Source organism: Patiria miniata, unplaced genomic scaffold (genome assembly GCF_015706575.1).
Source record: "Patiria miniata isolate m_02_andy unplaced genomic scaffold, ASM1570657v1 HiC_scaffold_20, whole genome shotgun sequence".
NCBI classification, from domain to species: Eukaryota; Metazoa; Echinodermata; class Asteroidea; order Valvatida; family Asterinidae; genus Patiria; species Patiria miniata.
In genome coordinates, this window is record NW_024037059.1 from 5,166,296 (window position 1) to 5,192,261 (window position 25,966).

Genomic DNA, 25,966 nt, shown 5'->3' on the forward strand with positions numbered 1-25,966 from the left:
TGCAGCCACTTCACATAGACTCGTGTGTAATTTGAAGCCATAGCCAAGTAATTTGGACAAAGTCTAACAGCAGAAAATAGTGCTTAGCAAGTTTATATGCTTAGCAGAAATCAGCTGAGAACCAGTTACAACCAGTCAAAACCAGTTCCAAACAGTCACAACCAGTCTGCATTGCATGACGTTTTTGGCTGGTAACCTGTTTTTGCTAAGCACTTTTTTTTTCTGAGCTGAGCAAACTTCTGTACTAAGAAGCTCTTTGAAGCTTCATACAGTGCCATAAACTTCAATTAGATTTTGTGGCACTTGTAAGCACATGTTTTTTTTTCTGCAAGAAGAACTTTTGGCCATTTCATGGAACCCTAAGCAGTTTACACAGAAAAAAGAATCTTGCTCGCAGGGTTTGCTTGAGACATTGAAAGAGGGTTTTCAATTTTCAGAATTTTGTTCTACTTTTAGCACAGATTTTCTGCTTGCTATAAACGAGCTCCGTGAAATTGCCCCCAGATTTCTGTTGTAAATTACAAGTGTTATGTTTTCTATTTTTTTTACACTATCAAGCCTGACCTTGTCTTTTTTGACTGATCCAGTAATGGAAAGGGTAAATCATTTGTCATTTGTGCATTTTGTTTGTTCGAAGTAACAAAAGTGCTCAAAATCTAAAGACAGGTGCTTAACAACGAACCTGATGAAGGTTTAGCTCTGTGAATACTGTATATTCCGAGAAAACAATATTCTAGGATCTCGATTTCAAATCAAAAGTTGCCAATGTCATGTTTTGAATTGCGCCCGAGATCAGCATCCGGGACACATTCTCATTCAGCTGATTGCAGCTATGCGATGTCACGCACTGAACCGACGAATTATAGAGGGCCTTCGTGCGTGTGCGGCGTGTCAACGCTTGTGCACACCCATTCATGGATGCGCCGAATTAACAACGAAGTACTAATGGAACTTTCCAAGTATACGTCACTTTACTCATGTTTGGAAATGGCCTCCTTTCATTGTTTTCTTTAAAATGACAGCATGCCAGAAGGAATAATTTCACAGGGAGTTTAGTGCCATTACTACCTTAAAGCCAAGTAAACTTTTTAACAATAATTTGGTCAGTTACTTTTTGGATAGCTGCAAATGATATACTCTACCATTAATTGATCGGTCTATTGGACAAGTGCCTGTTATTATTAATCATTTCTGGTAATGAAACCAAGGATTCCTCAAAAGCGCCCTAGGCACTGTAGCTCGCAAGCCTGAAGAAACCTGTGGAGGGAAGACAATGAGAAGAAGTTACAGTTTTAGAGGTGGGAGGAAAAGCCCAGAAGAATATTCTGGGGAAACCCACGGAATCAGGTAGGGACTGAAAACTCAATCCACATATTGGCCCAGGCGGGATTCGAACCCGGGTCACAGCGGTGGAAGGCGAGGAAAGTACCGCTACGCCAACCTGACTCCCCACGCCAACCTGACTCGCCAATGTGATGCACCAGTTTTAAATTGCCATACTCATATAGTGGACAATGTGGAAAGACTTGAAACTTGGTAGGGGAACCACAGGGGTGGCCCAGGTTTTTGTTTTTAGTAGGATCCCTGTAAACAACATTGAAATGGATTTTGGATTCTCTTTGTAAAAACACTCGGAAGTTATGGCGGTAATTCAGTTGCTCATCAAGTGCGCAAGTCGATTATAATGGGCTGAAAGAAACCGATATGAATTTATTTGAAAGTGGATTTTTTTTTCAAAGAGAACTCTGCGATCAAACCCTCATGAAAACAAAACTAGGCAAGCCTAGGTTCCAGAGTGTACAAAATTGCATTCGATCAATTGAGAGTGGCTCTTCACTGGAACTTCTTTTGGCATCTGTGTACAGAATAAGAAGCCAGCTATACCCTATTCATTGACGTTACTGGGTCAATAAATAATACACTCACTCTGAAATTTGCATCAAGTATTAACCAGAAATGACCAGGATGAATTCATGTTTAATTACTCCGTGCTAGATTGAAATTCCTTCACAGTTCATGACACAGTTCAGCAATGCTTCCTCTTTGGTTTAAGTCCACTTTGTTTGCATTCTGAAATGTTTGTTGAAAAAGTTTGAGGACAGATGTTGATAATTTTGGGCAACCTTAGATTCTTTTTTAGTAAATAAAAATGTCATAGATTTTGACATTTTAGAAAACTGTTCTCCAACATGACCTTTTCATGAAATTTGATGGAGTACCCTCCATGATTAAACGAATCGTACAAGGCTTTTCTGAACTTCTTGGACACAATTTCAAGCAGTGTGCTGGGCGAGGATTTCTTGTTAAAATTATGTTTATTATCTCTGTTTGTTATAAACAGTCGTTTTAAATTTAAACTCCAAATATTGAAATACCATCTTATCCAGTCCAGATTATTGTATCTATCAAATGGAATTCCAAGCTTCTTTGTTGTTTGAATCCTGATATTATTTATTGAAATAATTAAGCACTTTCACTTTTGTCCAGAATGTATTTGAAAGCAATCTTACTCTTCTACGTCTTTTTTTTTTTATTGGCTTCGATGTCTGAGGAGTGATCCCTCCGTATATTTTTTCAAATGTCGTGACTTGAAATTACCAGAACACCACACTGAAACTAAAAGTTGATCTTGCTGTAGAGCAAAACATTCTTTTCGGTAAAAAAAAATCTGGATATTCTTAATAAGTTTTGTGTGTGCCGAAAGGGAAGTGGTCAGTGAATTGAATTTATCTTGCAAAAGAAAATGCGAGTTCCTACTTGAGTGCCATTGTTTGAAAAGCTTATGCAATGAATAGTTTGTGGTGTTGCTGTACATGTATGGCCTTTGATTGGCGCAAATGTCGCCAACACGTTCCAGTCAATTTTTTTTTTTTTTTTACCTTTTTTCCATTTTTTTTTTCAATCGAATCGATGTCTGATTAAGTCATTTCAGGGGAAGAAAAAGGGCCTGGTAACATTGCAAACTGTGTGCTTGTTTTCATGCCTGCATTTCCAAATTGTGAATTTTGTTGACAAATTAACTGGTTTCAATACAAAATGGCTACTGAGCACAGTGAAAATTGCTGTCTTTTGTTCGTACATGATAATTTCAAGACAGTGTTTATCATTAAAAAAATAGCTTTGTGTTTCAGAGAATGCAACGGTATATATCTCTTGAATACTGGGTCAAAGGCTTGCATAATTTTGGTACTTTTTTTAAGGCTCCATGGAATGCCAATAGAACTAGAGTTTCTTGCATCCTCCTTTTTTTGTTGCCTTTTTGAGTTTCAGCCAAATAGGAAGAAACATGGATTGAAATGAAATTGGAAAAAGATCAAGTTTGTTGTGTACAGAAAAATGTTTTCTTTATAAATTTTTTAAAAATCTGATTTCAGCATCAATTTCGGGTCATTGTAGATCACCCGAATGTAGCATGTACTAATTCAAAACCACCCAGTGTCATAATTAAATACATTGTTGTGATTTTCATGGATATTTTTTTGTTTTGGCATTTAATTCTGTGAAATGATTAATTCAATAAATATTGCGTCAGGATGACAATTCTTGATAGAAAACAGAAATGGATCTTGTGAATCTGTCACTTTATTTTCAAAAGCGGCTGTCTTGTAATCAAAAAGGGGAAGCAATACATCAGATTATTTCTGTAATCAGTTTTTACTACTTTAAATTTTATATTTGACTCAGAAATGGCAATTAAAATTCTTTAAGTAACACATTTCTTAATTGAGGTACATTTTTCTCGATTTTGTGGATGGTTTAGCCTAGAGAGGGCGGCAGCATTTCCACGAAATATCAACTCCTACACACGTCCCTAGACTTTGTGCACGTCGTCTGTCAAATTACTTTGCATGTGTCCAACATTATTTTGCAAGACACAAAAGTACTCCGCATTTAATTTCAAAGAAGTGTATTATCACTTTTCTCATTTGATCTATTCAAATATCCTCAAGTGGTGGATTTTATTCATGAAAAAGTGTACATCAAAAGAAATACGAAACGATTTGGATAAATATTGTAATTTGGAGGACTACGTTTTTTGGTGAAAGCACCGAATACGTCGGATGTGATGCGGTCAACAAGCAAGATGGCGGCCATGAGGTTTGGGTCGACTGTGAAACCTCAGCCGCTGATAATGTGTAAATTTCATATTACTTTGTATTCTTCGTCAAAGTTCGAATAGGTGAGTACATATATGTAAATGAAGCGGTCTATAATTTGAATGTATTTGGAAGGTTTATTCGCGGAAACGTGTCTTGGTTCTCGTTTCTTTTTGACGTTATTGGTCAATCGTGCATGGGTCAACAACCAACAACGTTCGTTATGCATGCACATAATGAACAGCTGACATGGCCGAAGTGAAGGCACACGTACGCAGTCGCAGGCATACGTTTGAATTGTGTACACTTTTAATACAATATTGCCTAATTCAGTTTGAGCAAGAGTGCCTTTTTCTTAACAGCCTCCTGTTCTGTACTCCTTAAATTAACAAGGGAGATCTTTGTCATTGAACATGTTGAATTTTGAAAATTTTGTTTAATTTCCCCCTCCCCTGCCCCCCCCCCCATTTTGTTTGTTTATTTGGAAAGAATGTTGTAACCTGACTCCACTTTTTTCTTCATTTCTCATCTCAATAAAGGTCAGTCATTGCAAAATGTTGAAAAGACATGAATCTGGGACTGAGAATCACATAAAAGTTCCTATTTTGTTAGGAAATATTCTTCTCCATAGATTTTGTACACAACTGTATAGCAGATTTCCTATAGACTAATGACGTCATATGTATGAGGGAAAGAATGTACTATCCAGATGCCACTTCTTTGGTTGTTAACGTGTACAATGTCTATGGAGAGTTTAGTGCATTGTCAAAGTATTTTCTAACAAAATTGGAAAGGTCTCTTCGTCCCAGTTTCATGTCTTTTCAACATTTTTGCAATGACATGTTCTTCACTGATAAAATACAAGATGAAAAAAAAATGGCGTCAGGATGCAACATTCTTTCGTTTATGAATTTTAAATTCTCAGTCTGTTTTCGCCTTTTTTTTGTCTAGGTACGTTGCAACCATTCCAAATATAACTTTGCACTGCAGGGTCCCTGCCTGTAATGATTTCTGTACTACTCGCTGTATTGTGACCAATTTCCATGATCCAATTTCCGACATGTAATAGATTGTGTTATGTGTTCCATCAGTTTTGATGAAGGAGACTCGGTAATTTTCTCACATTTTTCAGTTTGTTACTTAATCTCTTTTTGTTCCTATTTGCCTGCAGATTGAGTTTTTTTTTAAATTTGAAGCCGACACCTGGCAGCCCCCATGGATGAGCAGACCATCTTCAATCTCCTGGAGTGCTCGGTCTGCCTGGAGCCTCTGGATGTTACCAGCCGGGTCCTGCCCTGCCAGCACACCTTCTGCATGCGCTGCCTGCAGCAGATCATCAACACCCGCAACGAGCTCAAGTGCCCAGAATGCAGGGAGCTGGTACCCTGTCGGCTGGTGACCGATCTACCTACTAATATACTGCTGGTGCGGCTGCTGGACGGGCTGAAGAGGCCGGGCAAAGCGCCCCCTGGGTCACCTCCACCAAGAACCAGTAATGCCGGAATCTCGGGCTCCGGGGAGACGACGGTCAGCGGGAGAAGTGCCTCCTCAAAGGTTGGTTATCATTATTACATTTTTTTAATATGGACGTACATGTACAGGACTGTAACGTTATTTTAATCGTGAAGTTGCGGCACTTTATCATCACATGCCGCTTTTTGTTGATGGAAACAGCAACTTTTTGTCGACAGCGGTTTATTGTTCTCATCCTTTTAGCAGGCTAAAACCCTTGACCGTTATTCAATGCAACGCATGTACTTAAATGCAAAACATTCCAGCAGACCACAACATCGATCGCTGCGAGCAAAGTATTGAATATTCGGTCAAACGCAGGTTCGCATAATCAAATACTAAATTATACGAAAATTGACAGCCCTAAAATTTGCACTCTGTTGGTTTTCATACACTGTTCATAAAATATACATGTATACATATTCAAGTCTATGTGCTCCGTGCACAGGTCCCCCCCCCCCCCCCCCCCCCCCATCTGGCACTCACACGAAAACGCTGAATGACATAAGTTGTGCGTACTTCTCGCCATACGTCTCATTCTCACCAGACTCATCAACTTCAAGCACTATGCTGGTCCTGGCCCATGATGAATCGCCGAATCGTTGAAGAGTGATGACAAGAAAGGTCCACACAAAATGTTTTTGCATTTCCTTGTCATTTGGACCTTGTAAATCAATATTCAGCCAGATACCAGCTGGACACTTTGAAGCATTTTATATTTTTGCAAAATTAATGGCGAAATAGACATAACTTGGGAATAAAGTATGCAATAACAAAATTTCCTTACATTTTGTGTGTAAAATGGCGCAAGCTAAACATTTTTCAAGTGTATTTCAAATTTGGAACTTTCTTTTGTTTCAATACGAAATTGCATAACGCAACATGAAATTATCACCATCGATCTCCATTATAAAGACTTAATGGAGATTCAAGTTGATAACCGTTCAAAATGATTCAGTGTACTAGCATCCCCTATTAGACAGCTTTAGTTCAGGAAATTTCCCATTAACAGGAAAGCTTCCCTAAACAGGATCACCACCGGGAAGGTAGCTGTCATGATCCCATGTTAGTGAAAGCAGAAGGGGGAGGGAGAGCAGAAATTAGATGGTGCGTGCTAGAGATGGAAGGGGTGGGAAAGAGAGGAAGCAGGGAGGAGGAAAGGTAGATATGAAACAGTGCGTGCAAGTGACAAAAGCAAAGATGAGGGGTGGAGAGGAGGGAAACAGGATGGAGGAAAGGCAGACGAAGAACGGTGCGTGCGAGTGACGATAGACAGGGGATGAGGGTGGGGATGGAGGGTAGGGAAAAATAGGGGACTAGGGGTGGCGGTAGGTAGAGGGGGAAGGAAGGGCGGAGGTATGGGGAGGGAATGTACGGTGATGAGCCAGTCAGGAATCACCAGGGAGGAGTAAGGGATAGTCTTGTCTCAACTGTGGCTGCAGTGCAATGACTAGCTCCAGCGTTTCACAGGTGAGATGCAACTCAGCAAATTGAAGGTCCATCTACTCAAGCAGTTGGTATAAAACAAGAGTACACAATGAATAGCCATTTTCCCCTACCTTTTGGTGGGTGGGGTTTTGGGTGGGAAACGGCAAAGTAAGCACAAAAAACAGAGTCATTTATCAAGACTTCTTGCAGTAAGCTAAAAAAAATAAAGTTCAAATTATCTGAAAACCACAACATTCGAAGCAAACTCTCTCTTTTGGGGACAGGAGACTAGTCATAATTAGGGGGTGTGGAAATAATTATGACTAGTCTCCTGTCCCCAAAAGAGGGAGTTTGCCTCGAATGTTGTGGTTTTCAGATAATTTGAACTTTATTTTTTTTTAGCTTACTGCAAGAAGTCTTGATAAATGACTCTGTTTTTTTGGTGCTTACTTTGCCGTTTCCCACCCAAAACCCCACCCACCAAAAGGTAGGGGAAAATGGCTATTCATTGTGTACTCTTGTTTTATACCACAAGCCAACTGACTGTTGGTAGGCATACAGTGACTTTTTGGTAGCAACCAACTGCTTGAGTATATGGACCTTCAATTTGCTGAGTTGCCTCTCACCTGTGAAACGCTGGAGCTAGTCATTGCACTGCAGCCACAGATGAGACAAGACTTTCCCTTACTTCCCCTGGTGATTCCTGACTGGCTCATCACCGTACATTCCCTCCCCATACCTCCGCCCTTCCTCCCGCCTCTACCTACCGCCACCCTAAGTCCTCCCCTATTTTTCCCTACCCTCTGTTCCCTCCCTCATCCCCTGTCTATCGTCACTCGCACGCACCGTTCTTCGTTTGCCTTTCCTCCATCCTGTTTCTCTCCTCCCCTCATCTTTTCTTTTGTCACTTGCACGCACTGTTTCATATCTACCTTTCCTCCTCCCTGCTTCCTCTCTTTCCCACCCCTTCCATCACTAGCACGCACCATCTAAATTCTGCTCTCCCTCCCCCTTCTGCATTCACTAACATGGGATCATGACAGCTACCTTCCCGGTGGTGATCCTGTTAAGGGAAGCTTTCCTGTTAAAGGGAAATTTCCTGAACTAAAGCTGTCAAATAGGCAAACTCCCTCTTTTGGGGACAGGAGACTAGTCATAATTAGGGGGTGTGGAAATTATAAATTGTAAAATATTAATCCAGACCCCTGTCAATTTTTTTTTCTGATTTTGGCCTTAGCAGTAAGCAGTAAATAAAAAAGCATAATTCAAATTGCATTTCAATTTGATGTAAGAGTAAGTGCATTTAGTTGAAATCCTTGAAATCCATTTTGTACCAATTACAGTAGATGCCAAAGTTTGACTGTCTATTCTTTCAATCAAATCCATCACAAAAATGGGACACTTGAGGATGGATTGAAGAAGATGTTTGGAGGATTTAAAAAAGGGAGGAATAAAAAAATTCAAATCGATAAATTTCATGTCATTTTCAAAATTCTAAGTGACGTTCAGCTGTCAAATAGAGGTGTAACAAACTGAGATAAGCCTACATACACAGTTCTCGTAAAAAAACTTTATTTTTATCATCAATTATGCCGGTAGTGTTTAATCATGACCGATAAAACAAGCCCAACCCAGCCAAACGCAACATCATTCAGTCCAATATTCGGAACTCCAGAAAAAAAGATTTCAGTGAGAAAAAGTACATACTGTTTGGGGGTTGAAATGCACAAGATCCGCCAACTGTTTCTAGGACTCCTTGGGCAGATGAAGAGATTGAAGCTAGCGCCATCTTCAGTTCTTGCACAGAGATTGAGAAGCCGGGGTTAAAATAGTCAACTGTAATGTCTGTAAAATATTGCACCCAGCCCAATGTAATTGTGCAACGCAGGCAATGAAGATATATGCAGCAACCAAAAAATCCTTCAGTTAGCTTTCTTTTTTTCCCACTGTTGACGGAGTAGGGCCTACCTGTGCAGGTAGTCAGTTGACCTTTCAAAGTATTCACCAAGAAAATTAATGCATATTAAACAATTCTTGGCATGTCAGTCATTTGTGGAAAGTGCGTGTACCAGGAATACTTCATGTATTCTTCAAACTGATACAATTTTATGTATTGATCTTAACGAAGTGTGAAATTTGACAATCGATACGAAACAATCTCTTTACAAGATGCCAAACATGGTTTTATGTATCATTTTGCAAAAATCATTTATTAATTATTAACAATTAATTTAGAAAAAATCATTTTGTAAAACTGTCCTCGGAAATCAGAATTTTCTACTGTGATTAGTTTTGTCTTGCGCAAAGACTTGGAATTTTTTACAAAATCGAGTCATTTTTACCCTGATGTCAATGGATACAGTAATTTACGTGCATTTTTTTATGTCGCCCTGTTTTGCCATCTTCTTGAAGTACATTCGCTTTAAGTCCAAAAACTTACCCTTTTTCTGAACCACTGGGCCTACGTGCGGTTTGCGGTATTAAAAACTCTGTAAAAGTCGCAGTCGAGTGAGTGCATAAACAAGCTGAGTGCTAAACAAATGGAGCCTGAGGTTTGCGTGACTAAAAAACTGGCCCGATCAAAGGATAGTTAGATTTCCCGGTATATTCTGTTTGTCTGGGCAGCGCCTTAACCCTGGACACAACCATTACTTTGTGAAGTTGATTGTTCTGCCCACCTCCATCGGGCTTGTAGCCTGGAGGTGAATATACATTTCCATTCCAGAAAGCTTCCAATATTAACTACCATTGCTCTTTTTTGATAGTCATAAGGCCATATTTTTTTTGTCAAGGTTGTGAAAAGGAAAAGTGATGCTGAAAGATTTTGACGGATTAGTGCAGGGAAAATTGTGGTTGCGCATGACAGCCGCGGATTATGCAATGTAATGAAGCTTGACCTTGTTAACACGCAAATACATGTAAGTGTCATGCAGTCATACTGCATGCAGGATGCAGGCTGAATTATGGAAAATTGGCATCATTTTAATCGCTTGACCCATTTAATCAGATAATGAATAAATTGAGTTGTGTAGTCCCGGATAGGGTCAGCAAGTAACTTCCCATTTCTGAAAGTTGTATTGGAAATATGCAAGATTATATTATAGTTAATTAAAAAAAGAAACCTAACATGTTTTCTCCTATCATTTTATGACAGAGCTTTTGTTGTTCTTTCAATCGAAGATGCTTTCCAATCAAAGGGGAAAATGGTCATTGGGCACTTTAGCAAAATCATTTGTTCCTGTTGACTTGCACATCATCTTGAAATTGCATTGATAATGATCTGTCATTTCCAGCAATTTACATTGTTTTAATTTACGTACATGTTTTGGTTACTTGGAGTTCTACTTCAGGACACACCATGCAGTAGCTGTGTACAATCCATTTTCAAGTAATTCCAATTAAACTCCCACTTTGTCCATGGTAATCCTCAGTCTGCTGACCACAACTATCTGAGATATTCCATGTCCTTCCCAAAATTTAGTCTGCAGCCAAATTTATTCTGCCCCAAAGAGTTTAACAAGCCACCTGACCTTGCGTACACTGAAAAGCTGACTCCCACAACTCCAGTTTCCGCGAAACAAAGTTGTCAAGATAATAATGAGGCATTGGTCCATGTTTTGTCCATTGTTCCTTGCCTGGAGGGGGATCCATCAGTACTACGGAGACATCTGAGTGAAATCAGCTGTAGTTGGTCCTTCCATATTAATCATTGAACAAAGCACCACCAGCTGAAAAGAGTGGGACTACATGAGTCACCTGCTGTGTATGTTAATCTTGGCTACAAACTGAATGAATAACAATTTTCATTATGTTATTACTTATTAATTTTCTTGGATACCTACGTGTATAGATCTTCCTTTGAGTCTTTGAGCCTGTCAGTGTCACCAGCAACACAATCCAGTGCTCTTAAGTCTTATGTAATGCTTAAAACGCAAGGAGGACTTGGCATTATAAAGCCAGAGGATTTTTTTTTCAAGGCAGGAGTGACTATAAGATTGTAAGTCTAACAACAGCTCATACAAAGTATTTACAATAATAGCAGGCTCTTATAAAGCGCACATGACAATAAATATACTTAATTCATTTATAATAGTACATATCTAAATAGTCCCCCCCCCCAAAAAAGAGAAGAATCTTTCCCTTCCCTGTCATGTTTATTAATACTGCAATTTACACGTATCTCGGAACACAAATACTGCATTCCATGCTAATTGCGTCCCATTGGTACATTAACATTAAAGATTTCAGCACGTCAACTGTGTTCTTTCATGTGTGCCATGATCCTTGACAGATAATTGCTTTGTCAAAATTTTCCCATCCTTTCGACATTGATGCTCATTGTATTGTGCATATGAATTTGTCATGAGAGTGCCCGTCTTCGTTTTTGTTGCTATCTTTGCATTTATACCCTGATACAACAAAAACAAAACAATTGTTGACTTTGCCTTGAGTGTCACGTGCCCTTCGTTCCAACAATTGTGACACAAGCGCCACATGCCAACACCAAATTGAAACTACATTGTACCGGAAGACATTGTTCTGACATTGTGAAATGGTAGACTGTCTGTGTCTTGTTTTTCCTTGAGAAGGAAACCCACAAAATAGCCGCTAAGTGTGTCGGAACTCAAAACAGTTTGCTTGTAAAATGTGAAGTCCCATTCGTGTTGTTGGAATGGGACCCGAGTACATTCTGGCAAATGGTTTCAAGTCTTACATGTATTTGTGATGCAGGATCCCACACAAATTCATATGCCAGTGGGGAAAATGGTACAAACATCAGCATTTGAAAGTAGGCCATTCTGTTACCTGGTAAGCATCTTATCGACAGCTGTTATCAAAATAAGTGTGAACATTGAATGATGCTGCATTTCAGTGGCAGCTGTGAGAGCACTAGAAGACAAGGATGAGCCTACTGTCACAGTGATACATTGAATGCCCTGTCAAAGCACTTCACCTAACCTTTAAATTAAATTCCTTGATATAACTGAAATTAATGAAACTCCCCATATTAAGAAGTCTTGACAAGTTCGGCATTTAGTTGAAATTTATTTTACTTCCCATTTTCAAGGCATTCGCTTTTATAAAATTCTGTAAATTTTGCAGAACTGTAAGGCGGCAAAGGCGCGTAGGCATTTTCCACTACATGTCGTTGCTTGTACACACTAGGCTTGAAGTTTTACTGTATTCGTTCTTTGAATTCTAAATTTTAATCCAGGCCTTCAGGCTTTACTCCATAAATTTATCAAAATAACAGAAAGGGAATAAACATAACAAAATTCATGTCAAAAAAGGTGAGTTCCAATTTTCTACCTTTTGAATATTGCCTTGCCTTTGGCACTCCCATGTATATGAAACAGTTATTCTTCTGTGCTACCCAAAAAAAAATCAAATTTAATTCGGCTCATGTTTATTGTAGGTGTTCTCCTTACGGGGTTATGGTCTCGTCCAAAGCTCGGGACTTCTTTCTATATGGTCCTGTAATAGGATCAGAGCATATCGGTAAGATTAGAAGTCAACAAAAATTCTGCAAATAATGTAACAGGGCAGAAACATTCAGCTTGACGATTACACCAGCTGGCAAGTTCTTGAGCTGCTTAAAACAGATTGGTTTTCTGGAAGGTTTACGAATTCTAGCCAGAAGAAGTGCATGGTACAAGTTCAAAATGGAATGCCCTAAATGATCAAACTGTCAACATCTTGACTCTAATAGCTGTTTTCAATGGCAAACATTTAAAGGTTGTATGTTTTTGGATTTCTTTCTTTTTCCTGCAATGTCAGCCAGGAACCCTCCACTTGCACATTTCTGCATGTAAACGAACAAAGGCAGAAGACACTGAAGGAACTGTTTTTGTGAAGTTTGAGCAAAAAATCCTTGTGAGCTTTGTAATTCTGAGAAAAGCCTGTATTGTCTACATGTAGAACGAACCGGCCAACTTTAAGTTAAGCCGGTAGCAAAGCTCGCTAGAGATGATGAAAAAGGAAGGTTCAAAAATGTATAAAGAGTGAACAAAAAATCAAAAAGTGTTGACAATGACAGTCTTCTTAGAAATGGTCAACAAGAAGCAATGTTATTCCCAGTGTACATTTCAGGACTCTGATTCGGCATTCCTATACATCACGCTCAATTTGTAATTGTCCCCCAAATTTATAGTCGGAATTTGAGGCCTCTCTGTCTGCACCACCTGACTTTATGAACACTTGGGCAAAGCTGGGATTAAACCATTGCACTCTCGTAAATCAAAGCTTCTTTCATTTGGAAGCCAGTGAAGCCACATCAAAACCAAATCCCTCTTTTTGTGTTTTTCCCCCCTGTAGAATTCAACCTAATGCCCCATGAGGGCTATACAGACTGCCTGGTTTTGATTTTCAGGTCAAGGATACGTGTGACAAATGGTGGAAGGGCCCATCAAAACCTGAATTGTGTCACACAAGTTCTAGTGTTATTTTCGTGAATCAAGTTGAAGTGGGATTATTACAGTTTTTTCCTCTGAAACTGGTACACTCAGGATTCTAACTTTTCAAGTCGGTTTCCTTGAAATCAGTGCCCATCCTTGGCTGTCCCAACATATTTGCAACAATGTTACTGTTAGATGAGATTTGTGGAGTGTCCTCACAGCCTCATGAGTCTCCGTCCCATTTCTTATGTACACGTATCACTTATGCCGTTACGATACATGTAAGTCCGGTTTATAAATCACATGAATGTGAGTGTGTTGGGATATTTGTGGCATGAACAAGTGCAACCAGCAAGTTTAACAGATGTTCACTCCAGAGATTTCATCTCAAATGTTTCATGACATCAGATATATATTTTTGGGTTCTTGCCGAATGCACATGGAGCCTGGACTGAACTCTCTGGTTGTAATCGTAAAAATCCTGTTCCCTCAGTAACTTCCAAGAGGCAGCTGAGATGTTCTGTAATTGAAATACGAGATAAGATTCTGCACTTATTATTTTGTCCTTCACAAACCCCAAGACATGTCAAACATGCACACAAAACATCTGAGCCTAACTCACCTAAAAAAAAATCCCAAACAAAACAGCAGTTTAAAACCCTCATAAACGACGTCATAAATCACTGCAATAACAAGTCCCAAATTAACTCAGAGGTGGGTATTAATAGAAATCTCAAGGCAAATAGGGAACTCCTTTTAGTGAAAGTTATTTTTATTCATCCCATTCATCCCCACTCCCCCCTTCAGTCTCATTGAGAGCTGGTTTAGTGGTAGCAAAACACCATGCTGTTGATTGGGTCCTACCCAGGATGACTTTGTGCCTGGGGGCTGTGTCCTAGGAGTAAACAGGATTATCATGGCTAGACAGACCAGCTTTGCTGAAACAGGCAGTTTTCTGCTGACTGGGGCAGCTTTTTAGGGTACCCTGAAAGTGCAGAGTTTCTTCCCAAAACACAATAGATGCCATTCTGTTTACCTTTTTAGAAGCCCTCCCTCTCCTGGCTGCCCAGAGTCAGTTTTAACGGCTGTTTCATGAAACGCAATTTTAAATGTAGTTTAAAAACAGCAGCGCAAGCAAATCGCAGGTCGACCTGGGACCGGCTTTTAGGCTTCCAGTTGAGAGACCTGGTTTCTCTTACTCAGTCTGTCCCATCCCCCAAAAAAGTGAATTTAAGTGAGCTCAGTTACTGGCACTTTGCTAATCCCCAAAAGTATACAAGTACATGTAGTTCATGTGTCGAGCATTATTGAACTTTGTGATTAATTGTACAGAGCTTTTAATTTGGCAGGCTCAAGAAAAAAAAAGTGTTGTCTGCACCGAAACTGTGTTTGTAAACTTCTTAAATGCAGATTAAGAAAACGGAACAGGTTTAGGTGTTCAGAGCGTATTTTTTTCAAAGTCCAAGTACCTACACCTAGTTGTGACTGTGCTTACTCCCTTATTTAAAAGTGGCAAAAAATTTCCACCAAAAATAAATGTTGCTAATACCCAGTATTATTTCATGCATGATTGTCCTTCCTCTCAAATGCCATCTTCAGTCTTATAAGAGACACTAGAAACCATTGAGACTGGGCATGTTTACCGGTTGTACTTGAGCCTACAGGGAACCAGTGACAGATGCTATCCTCATCAGACTGGCTTATATACAAGGCAGTGTTCATGATATGCATTTATCATAACATCTTACAAGTAAATGCAATTACAGTAGGCCATGTCGGGAGTTAATATTAAATATCTGTTCCCTGCCTTGTTGACAGAGATTTCTCCCCAGACGACCCCCTCACACTATGTCAAGGTAACAGTCGATTACTAACAGAGCCAGAACTAAAACGCATTTGGAGCTGATCAATTCTTTAGTTATTGAATCAAATCGTTTGCCAGTAAATTCTCTGCAAAATTTTTTGGTAACAAAAAAGTTGGGCCATGAGCAAAAGTTGCTTTTTACAACACATGCAGGGGAAACTATTTGAAATTTGAAACTTTTGAAAGGATTTAAATTTCACCGAAGACCTTGTATTTTGTAAAGTGACTTTTGAATTCATAATTGATAACAAACAATTTTGAATTGTATGGCGATAAGAAATTATTTTTTGAATAATAGTTGATTTCTCTCTCATTGTACGGTGCTATTGAGTTTTGAACTTAAGAAAATAATCTAGATACTGTATTTGTCATTGTTTTTTTGCATTGTTACATGTGTCTGCAGTTACTTTTACGTGAATTGGATTGATGCAAATGGTCTAGGAAAGGGATAAACCATATAGAATTTTTTTTGACCCAAAGGTCCTACATAGCAATATTACACTTCAGTCATCATACATGTTTGTCACATAAACCGTACCTTCTTCAACTGCACACATGTAGTTTTCTGTGATTTTTTATTTTACTGGGCTAACACTATTTCCTGGAAGATAGATTATATCCCCAAAGACTCTAACCACTTAACACACATAACCTTTCACAAGATGCATCTAAGATATGAAATACCCAAGCAGTTAGGCAAGCTAGGGTTCAGCTGAGGTCAAGGAACGGTTGTCAAGAGGTCCTGTTGCCTTTACCACCAGCTGAGACCCAGAAAGCTAACCCGCCACTTCGCAGGGGCCAACTTGTAGGATTAATGAGAGCTGGGGTTGACACTTCCATTCGGAACATGAAACATTCGCACACATAATTAACAACCTGGTTCTAACTCGGTGCGGAAATGAACACAAATACAAATTTGTGACAACATGGCGAGTCCTCGTGCTGCAAATTAGCAAAAAGTTGAACACATTTCAACTCCATTAATTTTCCCTGTGAATGTTTTGGGATTAACCAGCCTTATATGTAAGGAAGAAACTGTTTTGTAGTAGATTGAGGCCTCAGTGTACGTGTGGTGTAAATGTATACCGGTACATGTGCGTACGTTCTTGATCTTATTCATACTACAACTATTCATAAGTTTGGTTACGGTACCCGCTGCTATATCAGATTCGAACCAGCCAGCCGACCCCAGCAAGCTCGGTGGTCGAGGGGCGGGACTTCTGCACAAGTAAGCAGGAGGTCGTGGGTTCGAGTCCCTTCCGAGTGATTTTTTTTTGCACAATCACTTGGGACAACATCGAGTATACAGTGTTTATAGAAATGCGTCGGTGGAGGGCCACAACCCAATATTGAAGCTACAACTATTGTTCATCAGGGTGCATACCTGCAAATAAACTCCCATAGACACTAGTGCTAAATGCCCGTACTTCAAAATTCTTTTAAAAATACTCAAAACTCTCACAGGTATTCAAGCTGCACAGAAAAATGATGATCAATGTGTCATCTTTCATTTTCTTTTCAATTTATGGTGGGTTGACCATTGACTTTTCGAGATATTTTCACGCAAAGAAGACGACCCCTATTTTCCCCAAAGCGGAAAAGTAGCCATCTTGAAAAACGATCCCTCCACAACATGGCAAAATAGCGCCACTTTCGAGCCCAATAGCATCCAAAATGCTCAGAATTGGAAGCCCCAAGTCCGGGCCAGAGGTTCACTACCATATCTCTTCAATTCCCCAATTTTACGGCGCTCAGAACTCTCTAATATAGAATATTTTGAGGGTATAACTTTTATTCATGAGCTTGGCGGATCGATTTACCGGTGTGTACCCTATAATAGCAGGCAACTTTTAAATTTTAACACAAAATCACATTCAGGACAAGCAGAATATCTCAAAAGTCAATATTTTGAAAAAAAAAATGAAAGAAAAATATTATCCGAGGTCGATATTAAGCCCGAAAATAGTGATTGTTTTGCCCCTGCTAAGCTGTAGAGCGCCCCCAGCGACAATAAATTGAGTTCCAGCTACTTTTAAGCTCAAAATGCCCCCCCCCCCCCCATTTCAACTATCAATTGTTGTAATCGGGTGATAGCCTACTGCTCCCTTATCATTTGGAAGCATCCGTTACGGAAAAAAAACCTTGTTGATACCTTTAAAACACTTTTTCCCCCTCCCCGTAGGTTCCGCCCACTGAAAAGACCACTGCCGCGGCACAGCGCATGCGCGAAACGGCCATCTTTGTGATTCTTTATAATAGCAGGCAACTTTTAAATTTTAACACAAAATCACATTCAGGACAAGCAGAATATCTCAAAAGTCAATATTTTGAAAAAAAAAATGAAAGAATAATATTATCCGAGGTCGATATTAAGCCCGAAAATAGTGATTGTTTTGCCCCTGCTAAGCTGTAGAGCGCCCCCAGCGACAATAAATTGAGTTCCAGCTACTTTTAAGCTCAAAATGCCCCCCCCCCCCCCCATTTCAACTATCAATTGTTGTAATCGGGTGATAGCCTACTGCTCCCTTATCATTTGGAAGCATCCGTTACGGAAAAAAAACCTTGTTGATACCTTTAAAACACTTTTTCCCCCTCCCCGTAGGTTCCGCCCACTGAAAAGACCACTGCCGCGGCACAGCGCATGCGCGAAACGGCCATCTTTGTGATTCTTTATAATAGCAGGCAACTTTTAAATTTTAACACAAAATCACATTCAGGACAAGCAGAATATCTCAAAAGTCAATATTTTGAAAAAAAAAATGAAAGAAAAATATTATCCGAGGTCGATATTAAGCCCGAAAATAGTGATTGTTTTGCCCCTGCTAAGCTGTAGAGCGCCCCCAGCGACAATAAATTGAGTTCCAGCTACTTTTAAGCTCAAAATGCCCCCCCCCCCCCCATTTCAACTATCAATTGTTGTAATCGGGTGATAGCCTACTGCTCCCTTATCATTTGGAAGCATCCGTTACGGAAAAAAAACCTTGTTGATACCTTTAAAACACTTTTTCCCCCTCCCCGTAGGTTCCGCCCACTGAAAAGACCACTGCCGCGGCACAGCGCATGCGCGAAACGGCCATCTTTGTGATTCTTTATAGGGTGCATACCTGCAAATAAACTCCCATAGACACTAGTGCTAAATGCCCGTACTTCAAAATTCTTTTAAAAATACTCAAAACTCTCACAGGTATTCAAGCTGCACAGAAAAATGATGATCAATGTGTCATCTTTCATTTTCTTTTCAATTTATGGTGGGTTGACCATTGACTTTTCGAGATATTTTCACGCAAAGAAGACGACCCCTATTTTCCCCAAAGCGGAAAAGTAGCCATCTTGAAAAACGATCCCTCCACAACATGGCAAAATAGCGCCACTTTCGAGCCCAATAGCATCCAAAATGCTCAGAATTGGAAGCCCCAAGTCCGGGCCAGAGGTTCACTACCATATCTCTTCAATTCCCCAATTTTACGGCGCTCAGAACTCTCTAATATAGAATATTTTGAGGGTATAACTTTTATTCATGAGCTTGGCGGATCGATTTACCGGTGTGTACCCATCAGCCTTCACGATTGTAGGCCTACAATTGCGCCATGGTTGTACAAACATTTATGCCGTCATGTACAAACAAAAGACAAGGCTTTTATCATAATGTGAATTATAACTGACCTCAAATTGATTTTAACAAGTTGGTCTCAAATAATATTTTTGTAAATATGCAATGCACAAAATATCACCCTGTCTTGAACACGTATTCTGGAGCTTTTTATCATTCAAGGAAATGAAGGATAAGTAAAACGTAAATGTGAACATGTTAAGAGACCATCCCTTTTAATACAAGTTTGAATTAAGAACCATTGATTTCTCCTGAAACAGTACATGTACATGTATACATGTACCCTGAGACCTGGATACATACACAATGTACATGTACATGTACATTGTATGTACAGTACATGTCATGTGTTGGTGTTCATCCAAGTGCACCTTGCTTGTAAAGTTGTAGACATGGATGCGGTTTTGGGTGCTGGTCGTGACCCCTGGGTGTTGAGTATGGACTTCCCTGAAAAAGTGTGAATTGTGTGGGAGTTGCACAGTGGGGCGTTCACACATGTTGTATTGTGGTTTAGTTGGAACTGCTGAACAAATGGGACAAAAAGGAACATTAGGAACTATTTTCCCATGTTCAGTTTGTATTGCTCCATGGTCTTTTACAGTCTGATAGTCTGATAACTGTGGAAATAAATCTTGAATCTATATGTGGAAAACTGAATTTGGTAACTTTAATAACATAGTGGCCTTGGACTTATTACATGTATCTCTTTGAGCTACATGTATGACATTGTCATACACTCTTGCTTCAGAACTCAACATTGTGTGCCCCGGCTCTTCAACAAATTCAATTTGTTTTGCTCTTGATAATTTTTTTAATTTCATGTTTTACTCCAACCAAAACAACTCTTTTTTATGTCTGTGACTCTCTAGTAAAAGACTTTTATTTTGGGCACAAACAGATCCACTTAGTGAGCAGACTGGCTCCCGGTTTGTACATTATTGATACTGATTGTGGGTCGGGAACCAGCCTCCCCCCCCCCCCCTCCCCCCCCCCCCTCCTTATAAAGTAATATTCCAATACCTGAACATCGGCCGATGTTTTTCGGTCAATGTCGCATTAAGAAATGAATAACTTGTATATTGCTAGGCAAACAGCAATTTAGAAGAAAAAAAAGAATCTATTGTTCAGGATGAAACTCAAAATTAACACAAGGAATGTAACTTGCTAAAAGTGGTTAAAACATGCACTGTTTAGTTTGCATGGCAGTGAACATATACACATTTCTTACATACATGTACATGGACAAGAACGTGTACATATTTGTGTATTTACTTTTATATTAAGAAGTTAAATTTGTCTGAGTCAGATATTGCCTTTGTGGTATAACTTTAACCATGGAGAAATTTCTCCATTACTTAACCCTGTGAGAAGACGAAACCTAATCACCAGTTTTTCCTCCGACTGTAATTACAAACCAGTAGTTTAGCAGCATTCCATCAACACTGAACAGCTGTTGAGCATCAAGCAGAAACCAAATCTGACAGACACCAGGGGCAAAAAAATGTCCACAGACTTGATCTCTGGCGTAGGAGTTATTAATAAGTACTTGCTAAGCCCGGTGCAAGGCCCTGGGGATGTTTTGTTAAATTACAGGGGATCTGTACAGGGGGATCACACTTCGGAGATAAAATTACCCCATTTGGAAAGGTGGGGTTAAAAAAGTATTGTGGTGGTCTGAAATAAACCTAAAAAGGGGTCGGGTTAAGGTCAAAGCCTTACATTGTAATCCGGTTGATTGGATCATTTTGTTTGTGTGGAATTTCAGTGTTTTTTTTTTCTCTTCGTGTTTGTGTTATGGGATGTTTTATGTTCAATAAAAGTTGAGCGCTTGTAAGAGCCGAGGTATCGTAAATATGTACTTGAAAGTGAAAATGGGTCGTTAAACTGACTTCGGAGTGGTTTGGAAGAAGAAGACATAAATTTGTTTTATTGCGCTTGTGGCAAGGCGCAACAATCCTAGCTCTGTCTGTGTTTTTGTGTCAAATGTGCACCAGGATTTTCCTTATTTTGCCTTGATAAACATGTAGCATTGTAGTGAAATAAGGTAATAAGAAAGTAGGAAAAGATAACGGATTGTTCCTCATTATCACTTAGAATGTTTTTGTAAAGCTTAAAATAAATGTAACACACAAAAAAAGGTTGCGAGAGGGAAGATCATTTTATAACATATGGGATTTCTTACCATGTTGAACATGTTATTACTCGTTGTTACTGCTTGTATCGCTCATTTCTTTTGCATGCAGAGTGCTGGGTTTTGTCAATCAGCTGGAGAGAAACATGATTTTCCTTCGTTCTTGACTAAAACTCGTCGTCATTTTTTTTGTTTCTTTGCACATCACAGACTTCCATACAGAACCAACCATGTGCAATGGCCCTGTACAAGTACGACGCTCAAGAACATGGGTGAGTCATTACGTTCAACCTAATATTGATTGAAAATTAACCCAGTCCGTTTCCCTGTATTACTTACTTGCTTAAAGGCACATAGGATCATTTGCATTTATCCCGCAAGTAATCTACCAATTTATAATCAAACAGCTTACTTGGATTAAAGATCGTCCTGGTACTAAACACCCTATGAAATTATTCTGTCTGACTTGCTGTCATTAAGAAATCAAGAAATGTAGGTGATTTCCAAAGATCAGTCAATTGACTGATCTTTGGAAGTAAAGAGTTTTAAAGACAAAATCATGTTTCGTGATCGAAAGGTTGTGCATATCCGCTGAGCTGAAACTTGAACAGGTTACATTTTGAACATTCGTCTTTGGATTTTGAGTGGTGTTATTATTGGAAAGCAAATGATCCTATATGCCCTGACAGAAATTTCTTTTCTTCCGCAGCGATCTCTCCTTCAACAAGTCGGACATCATCCTGTTGCATAAAAAGATTGATGAGAATTGGTACCAGGGAGTGGTGATGGGTACCAGTGATCAGATCGGTTTCTTCCCGGCCAGCTACGTGCAGGTACTCACCCCTCTGCCACCAGACCCGCCCCAGTGCAAGGCATTGTACGACTTCGAAGTCAACGAACAGGAGGAGAAAGATTGCCTAACTTTCAATAAGGTAAAATTCTTTCTTAAGCTTTCGTGGGACATACATTTCTGTGGAACTTATATTATCATAGGTCGTTCAAGTTTTTCTTGCAATCTGTTTGAGTGTTTCATCTCAGAAAATATAGTTCGACTTTGATTGTTGGGTTAACATTGTGATTGACATCAACCAGTCAAGCACACATTTCAAATTCTTGTTAATTTGTGACGCAGCTCATACATTTAGAGACATGTTTAACAAATCATGGAGAATAAGCTTCACAAGAACATGTGCTTTGAGACTGAGAGAAATCTTGCAAATGGTTACTTGGGTAAGATGCAGTACAGATGTGATTAGGATTGTTGGGTTCAGAAATCACAGAAAGTGATTTCCGCAAGTATTTCCTTTAGCTTTTCTCTTTCCTTTTCGTGTTTCTTTTCAACACAGTTGCAATGACTGACAAATCATTGCGATTATTGTAAACAAAACAACAACAACCATCTCATTCAACTATTCTCTTTGTTCCACTGCCATTCATCAGCAATTGAGTCAACTAGTGTTTGTATCCTATCCTTTGGCATACTTCTAGTGCCTTTACACAACAGCCTAAATATTTTCTTGACATTTGGCCGCATTGATGTTGATTTCTACACTCAGAGACCTGTCAACAAGCCTATGATGTATCCCATCCTTTTAACAATGTCCTTCCCCCAGTCCTCATGTAACCTCATTACTCCATGCGTCAAGTCCTCGCTTCCCAGTCATCCTCCCCTCCAGCACATCCCACCGTCAACCATCCACCGATATCTCCTTAACCTCCAAGACAGACAGACTTGATGTCTCACGGTTTCCCCCCAGATCTGATGACGGTGATACTGGCCTTGTCAAAACGTGTGACATATGAAAATAAATGCCCGTTGATGTGACTCACTACATTCTCAGAGTCCGCTACATTAGCCAGAGGGCCGTGGCAGATAAAGCTCCCTCTGGTTTCCACATCATCCTTATCCCCTTCGTTCTCACAGACAGTTTGTTTCCAGCGTTGTTCCGCTTTGCAACATGTGGAACAGATTTTGAGGAGGAAAAAATTCCTCAGTGCTTACAATCGTAGTTCATATTTTGTAAAGAGTATGAAGGAAGTCCCCAAAGTACGTAATAGCTTTCGGAAATCTGACCCTAAATGGTTTTACCATCTCTGTTCGAAATCAATCCCAGCTTTGAGTTCTGGATGCAATATTTTTGGATTTGCTCGCAAAATTTCTGATGGTGCTAATTTTTTTTCTCGAATATTCACATGTATACATGCATTTTGGGGCAGAGCACATACACGATGTACATGTACGTGTTCTTGTACAATATTTATCCGTTTGGAATCTACGGTATATTGCAAACATATGACTTAGTTTCTCATTTTTTGAGACATGTTTCAAGTCTGGATACAAGTCCATACAGGTAACAAGCCTAATTATGTATGCCTTGACTTGTGTATTGAACATGTTGGAGAAGGAACTCTATGCAGCTGTTCTGTGTAGAGTAGGTACAGTACATGTAGGACACATTATGCAGTGACAGCCTAGAGATGACTTTGTAATGTGTGAAAGAAAGCTGTGAAGAGCTTGATAGGAAGGGGGCCTGGGATGGGTGTATTGGGATGGGGTGTGTCGGGGATGTGTGAAGATTGGTTTTGGGGAATATCATTGTTGGTCCGTAAAGTGCTATGCCTGCACTCATAAATGAACAACATGAACTTGGAAACATTGCTTGACTATTCATGTGAGACAAAGTCAAGTATCTGCCTGCATGTAGGACAAAGATTTATTTCTTGCAGAAGAGACTTGCTTCACACACAAAAAAACAATAATTATCTTCTGGTGTATATTGCTTATAAGTGACTAGCTCATATTTTGTTCTGCCGAGTAGCTTTATTAAATGTGGTCTTACATAACATCAGGACAGGATTGCTCTATTGAAAGTGTCTTTTTTCCCCCCATTTTTATCATCTTATGTGTACTTCTAGGATGAGGTTCTGAACGTGATCAGGCGTGTTGATGAGAACTGGGTGGAAGGAAAGAAGGGAGACAAGATCGGCATCTTCCCTCTATCGTTCGTTGAGGTACCGTTAACATCTCTTCATTATGGACAATTTTTTTTAAAATTCATTGTAATTGCTCCCAAATTGGTTTTGCAAGGTCGAGTCAGATTTATTGCCATGGCTGTGTTAAACCCTAGCCTGATACTTCAAAATCCATCAGGTTTGATTTTTGGAGGATTTTGAACGGTTTATCACGGTAGAGCCATTGTTTTTACACTTAGCCCGACGTCCGTTGCTATTAGTTAAAGTACTAATGTCCCATTGGTTTGTGCGCAGTGGCAGACTGTGAAGGCTTCAGAAGCGTCCTTTCATTAATGAAAAAAAAAAATGCTGAGCGTGTCATAGTTAGTGTAAAAGCGACCAGTTAAGTGTGGTTATTTCGTGTCCAGGGTTCAGAATCACTTGAACTTGATGACACCAAGCCTGCACATTAACAACTCATCTGGAGTGTGGTTTTTATAGCACAATTCATGGTATTTTACTGGTACTGTTGACTGTTTCTCTCTAGAGACTCATTACATTGCCTGGTATCTCATATGAACCTAAACTTCAACCTGAGTTCACCACTCATCGGCCACACATCAATGAAAATGTAAACAGTAGATCAATAAAACCAAGCCTCCTTTGCGTAAAATCGCACAAACTGTGACCCGCTTTTTTCATGTAAGCACTCCAAGTGAAGTAGCGCATTGTTTATTTTTTTTCAGGTTTTAAAAACCTGCCGTTGCAATAAAACATTGATAGTACAAGACAAGCTGGTATTTCAGTGTCAAATTAAACCCGTCGTTTTTCTTTTATAAAACTCATCTTGCTATCTCCCCCATTTCAGCTGAATGGTACAGCCAAGGCTTTAGTGGATGCACACGCCGGTATTGACATTAGCTCTGGACCGTCCCATCAGTCCCAAGGTAGCGGGGATGCAGGCAGCAACCCTGATCAGACGGGATCCGGTCAGGAGGGCGGCAGGTCAGTGTCATAAATCTCCTAGGAAGTAGGGCATGTTATCACTAATACTTGACCACTTTTGACACTCTCCAGAAATTGTAATGATGCATGTAAAATATTGGACTGTCCCGTCAAATTTTTCATCAAAATTTGACATCTGCTCTTTAAAATGAGACTATTCTTTTTGCCATCATTTTACTTGAAGAATAAGAGTAACTTAACATCTTCTGTAGTTGCATCCTTTTAAATATCTGTTTTTCCTATCCTTTCGTTGTCAAAAAAAGATTTTCACATCAAGTTTTGACATCCGCTTTTTGAAATAATAACATTCTTTTTGCCGTCATTTTACTTGAAGATTAACTTAAGGTCTTCTGTATTAGCATCCTTTTTTAATTCTTGTTGTTCCTATATCTCCCTTTTCAGAAAAAAATGGTCCTCACACTTCAGATGTGTACGTCAAGTTACAATGATTTGCATCATTTTTGTTCTCTCGAGTGAACTGCAAGTTAAAATGTACTATTGTTTCTCTTTTCCAGTAAAAACAAAGCCAAGCGTCACTCGTTCACCTCCCTCCTCGGCCTGAGCGTGTCAGCCCAGAGCAAGAACAAGGACTCCCAGCCCAGCACTAACGCTAGCGCCAGCACCAGCACCAGCAATGCAGCAAGCAGCAGCAACAGCGGCGGCAGCAGCAGCAACAGGCATTCCATGGAGATCAGCTCCCCTGTCCTGGTACGTTCCAGCAATCCCACGGCGGCCAATCTCATCGACAACAAGGCAGCGACGACATCACAGCAGGCTGCGGCAGGTACTGCAGCTGCAGCAACAACATCGACTGGTGCTACTGCGACAGCTGCAGATGCATCATCATCATCAACGACGTCTGCTGCAAGGAAGAAGCCAGCTCCCCTGACTGGTATTTCACAGGTTAGGTCATTGTTTTTTAGTATACATATCTACTAAATATTTTAGAGTTGGGTAGCGTAGTTGGTAGAG

At 39.7% G+C, this 25,966-nt stretch overlaps 1 protein-coding gene across 1 annotated transcript in view; it reads left to right on the plus strand.

Annotated features, from left to right (window-relative positions):
- The first annotated feature begins 3,859 nt into the window (after positions 1-3,859).
- The window catches only part of LOC119729324 (E3 ubiquitin-protein ligase SH3RF1-like), a 30,124-nt gene continuing 8,017 nt past the window's right edge, over positions 3,860-25,966 (plus strand). Inside the window, exons 1-7 of the mRNA XM_038201948.1 lie at positions 3,860-4,180; positions 5,269-5,651; positions 21,248-21,309; positions 21,747-21,969; positions 23,954-24,049; positions 24,858-24,994; positions 25,510-25,897. Of these exons, the coding sequence (XP_038057876.1) occupies positions 5,313-5,651; positions 21,248-21,309; positions 21,747-21,969; positions 23,954-24,049; positions 24,858-24,994; positions 25,510-25,897 (1,245 nt within the window). The 5' untranslated portion in view covers positions 3,860-4,180; positions 5,269-5,312. The remainder of the gene's footprint in view (positions 4,181-5,268; positions 5,652-21,247; positions 21,310-21,746; positions 21,970-23,953; positions 24,050-24,857; positions 24,995-25,509; positions 25,898-25,966) is intronic.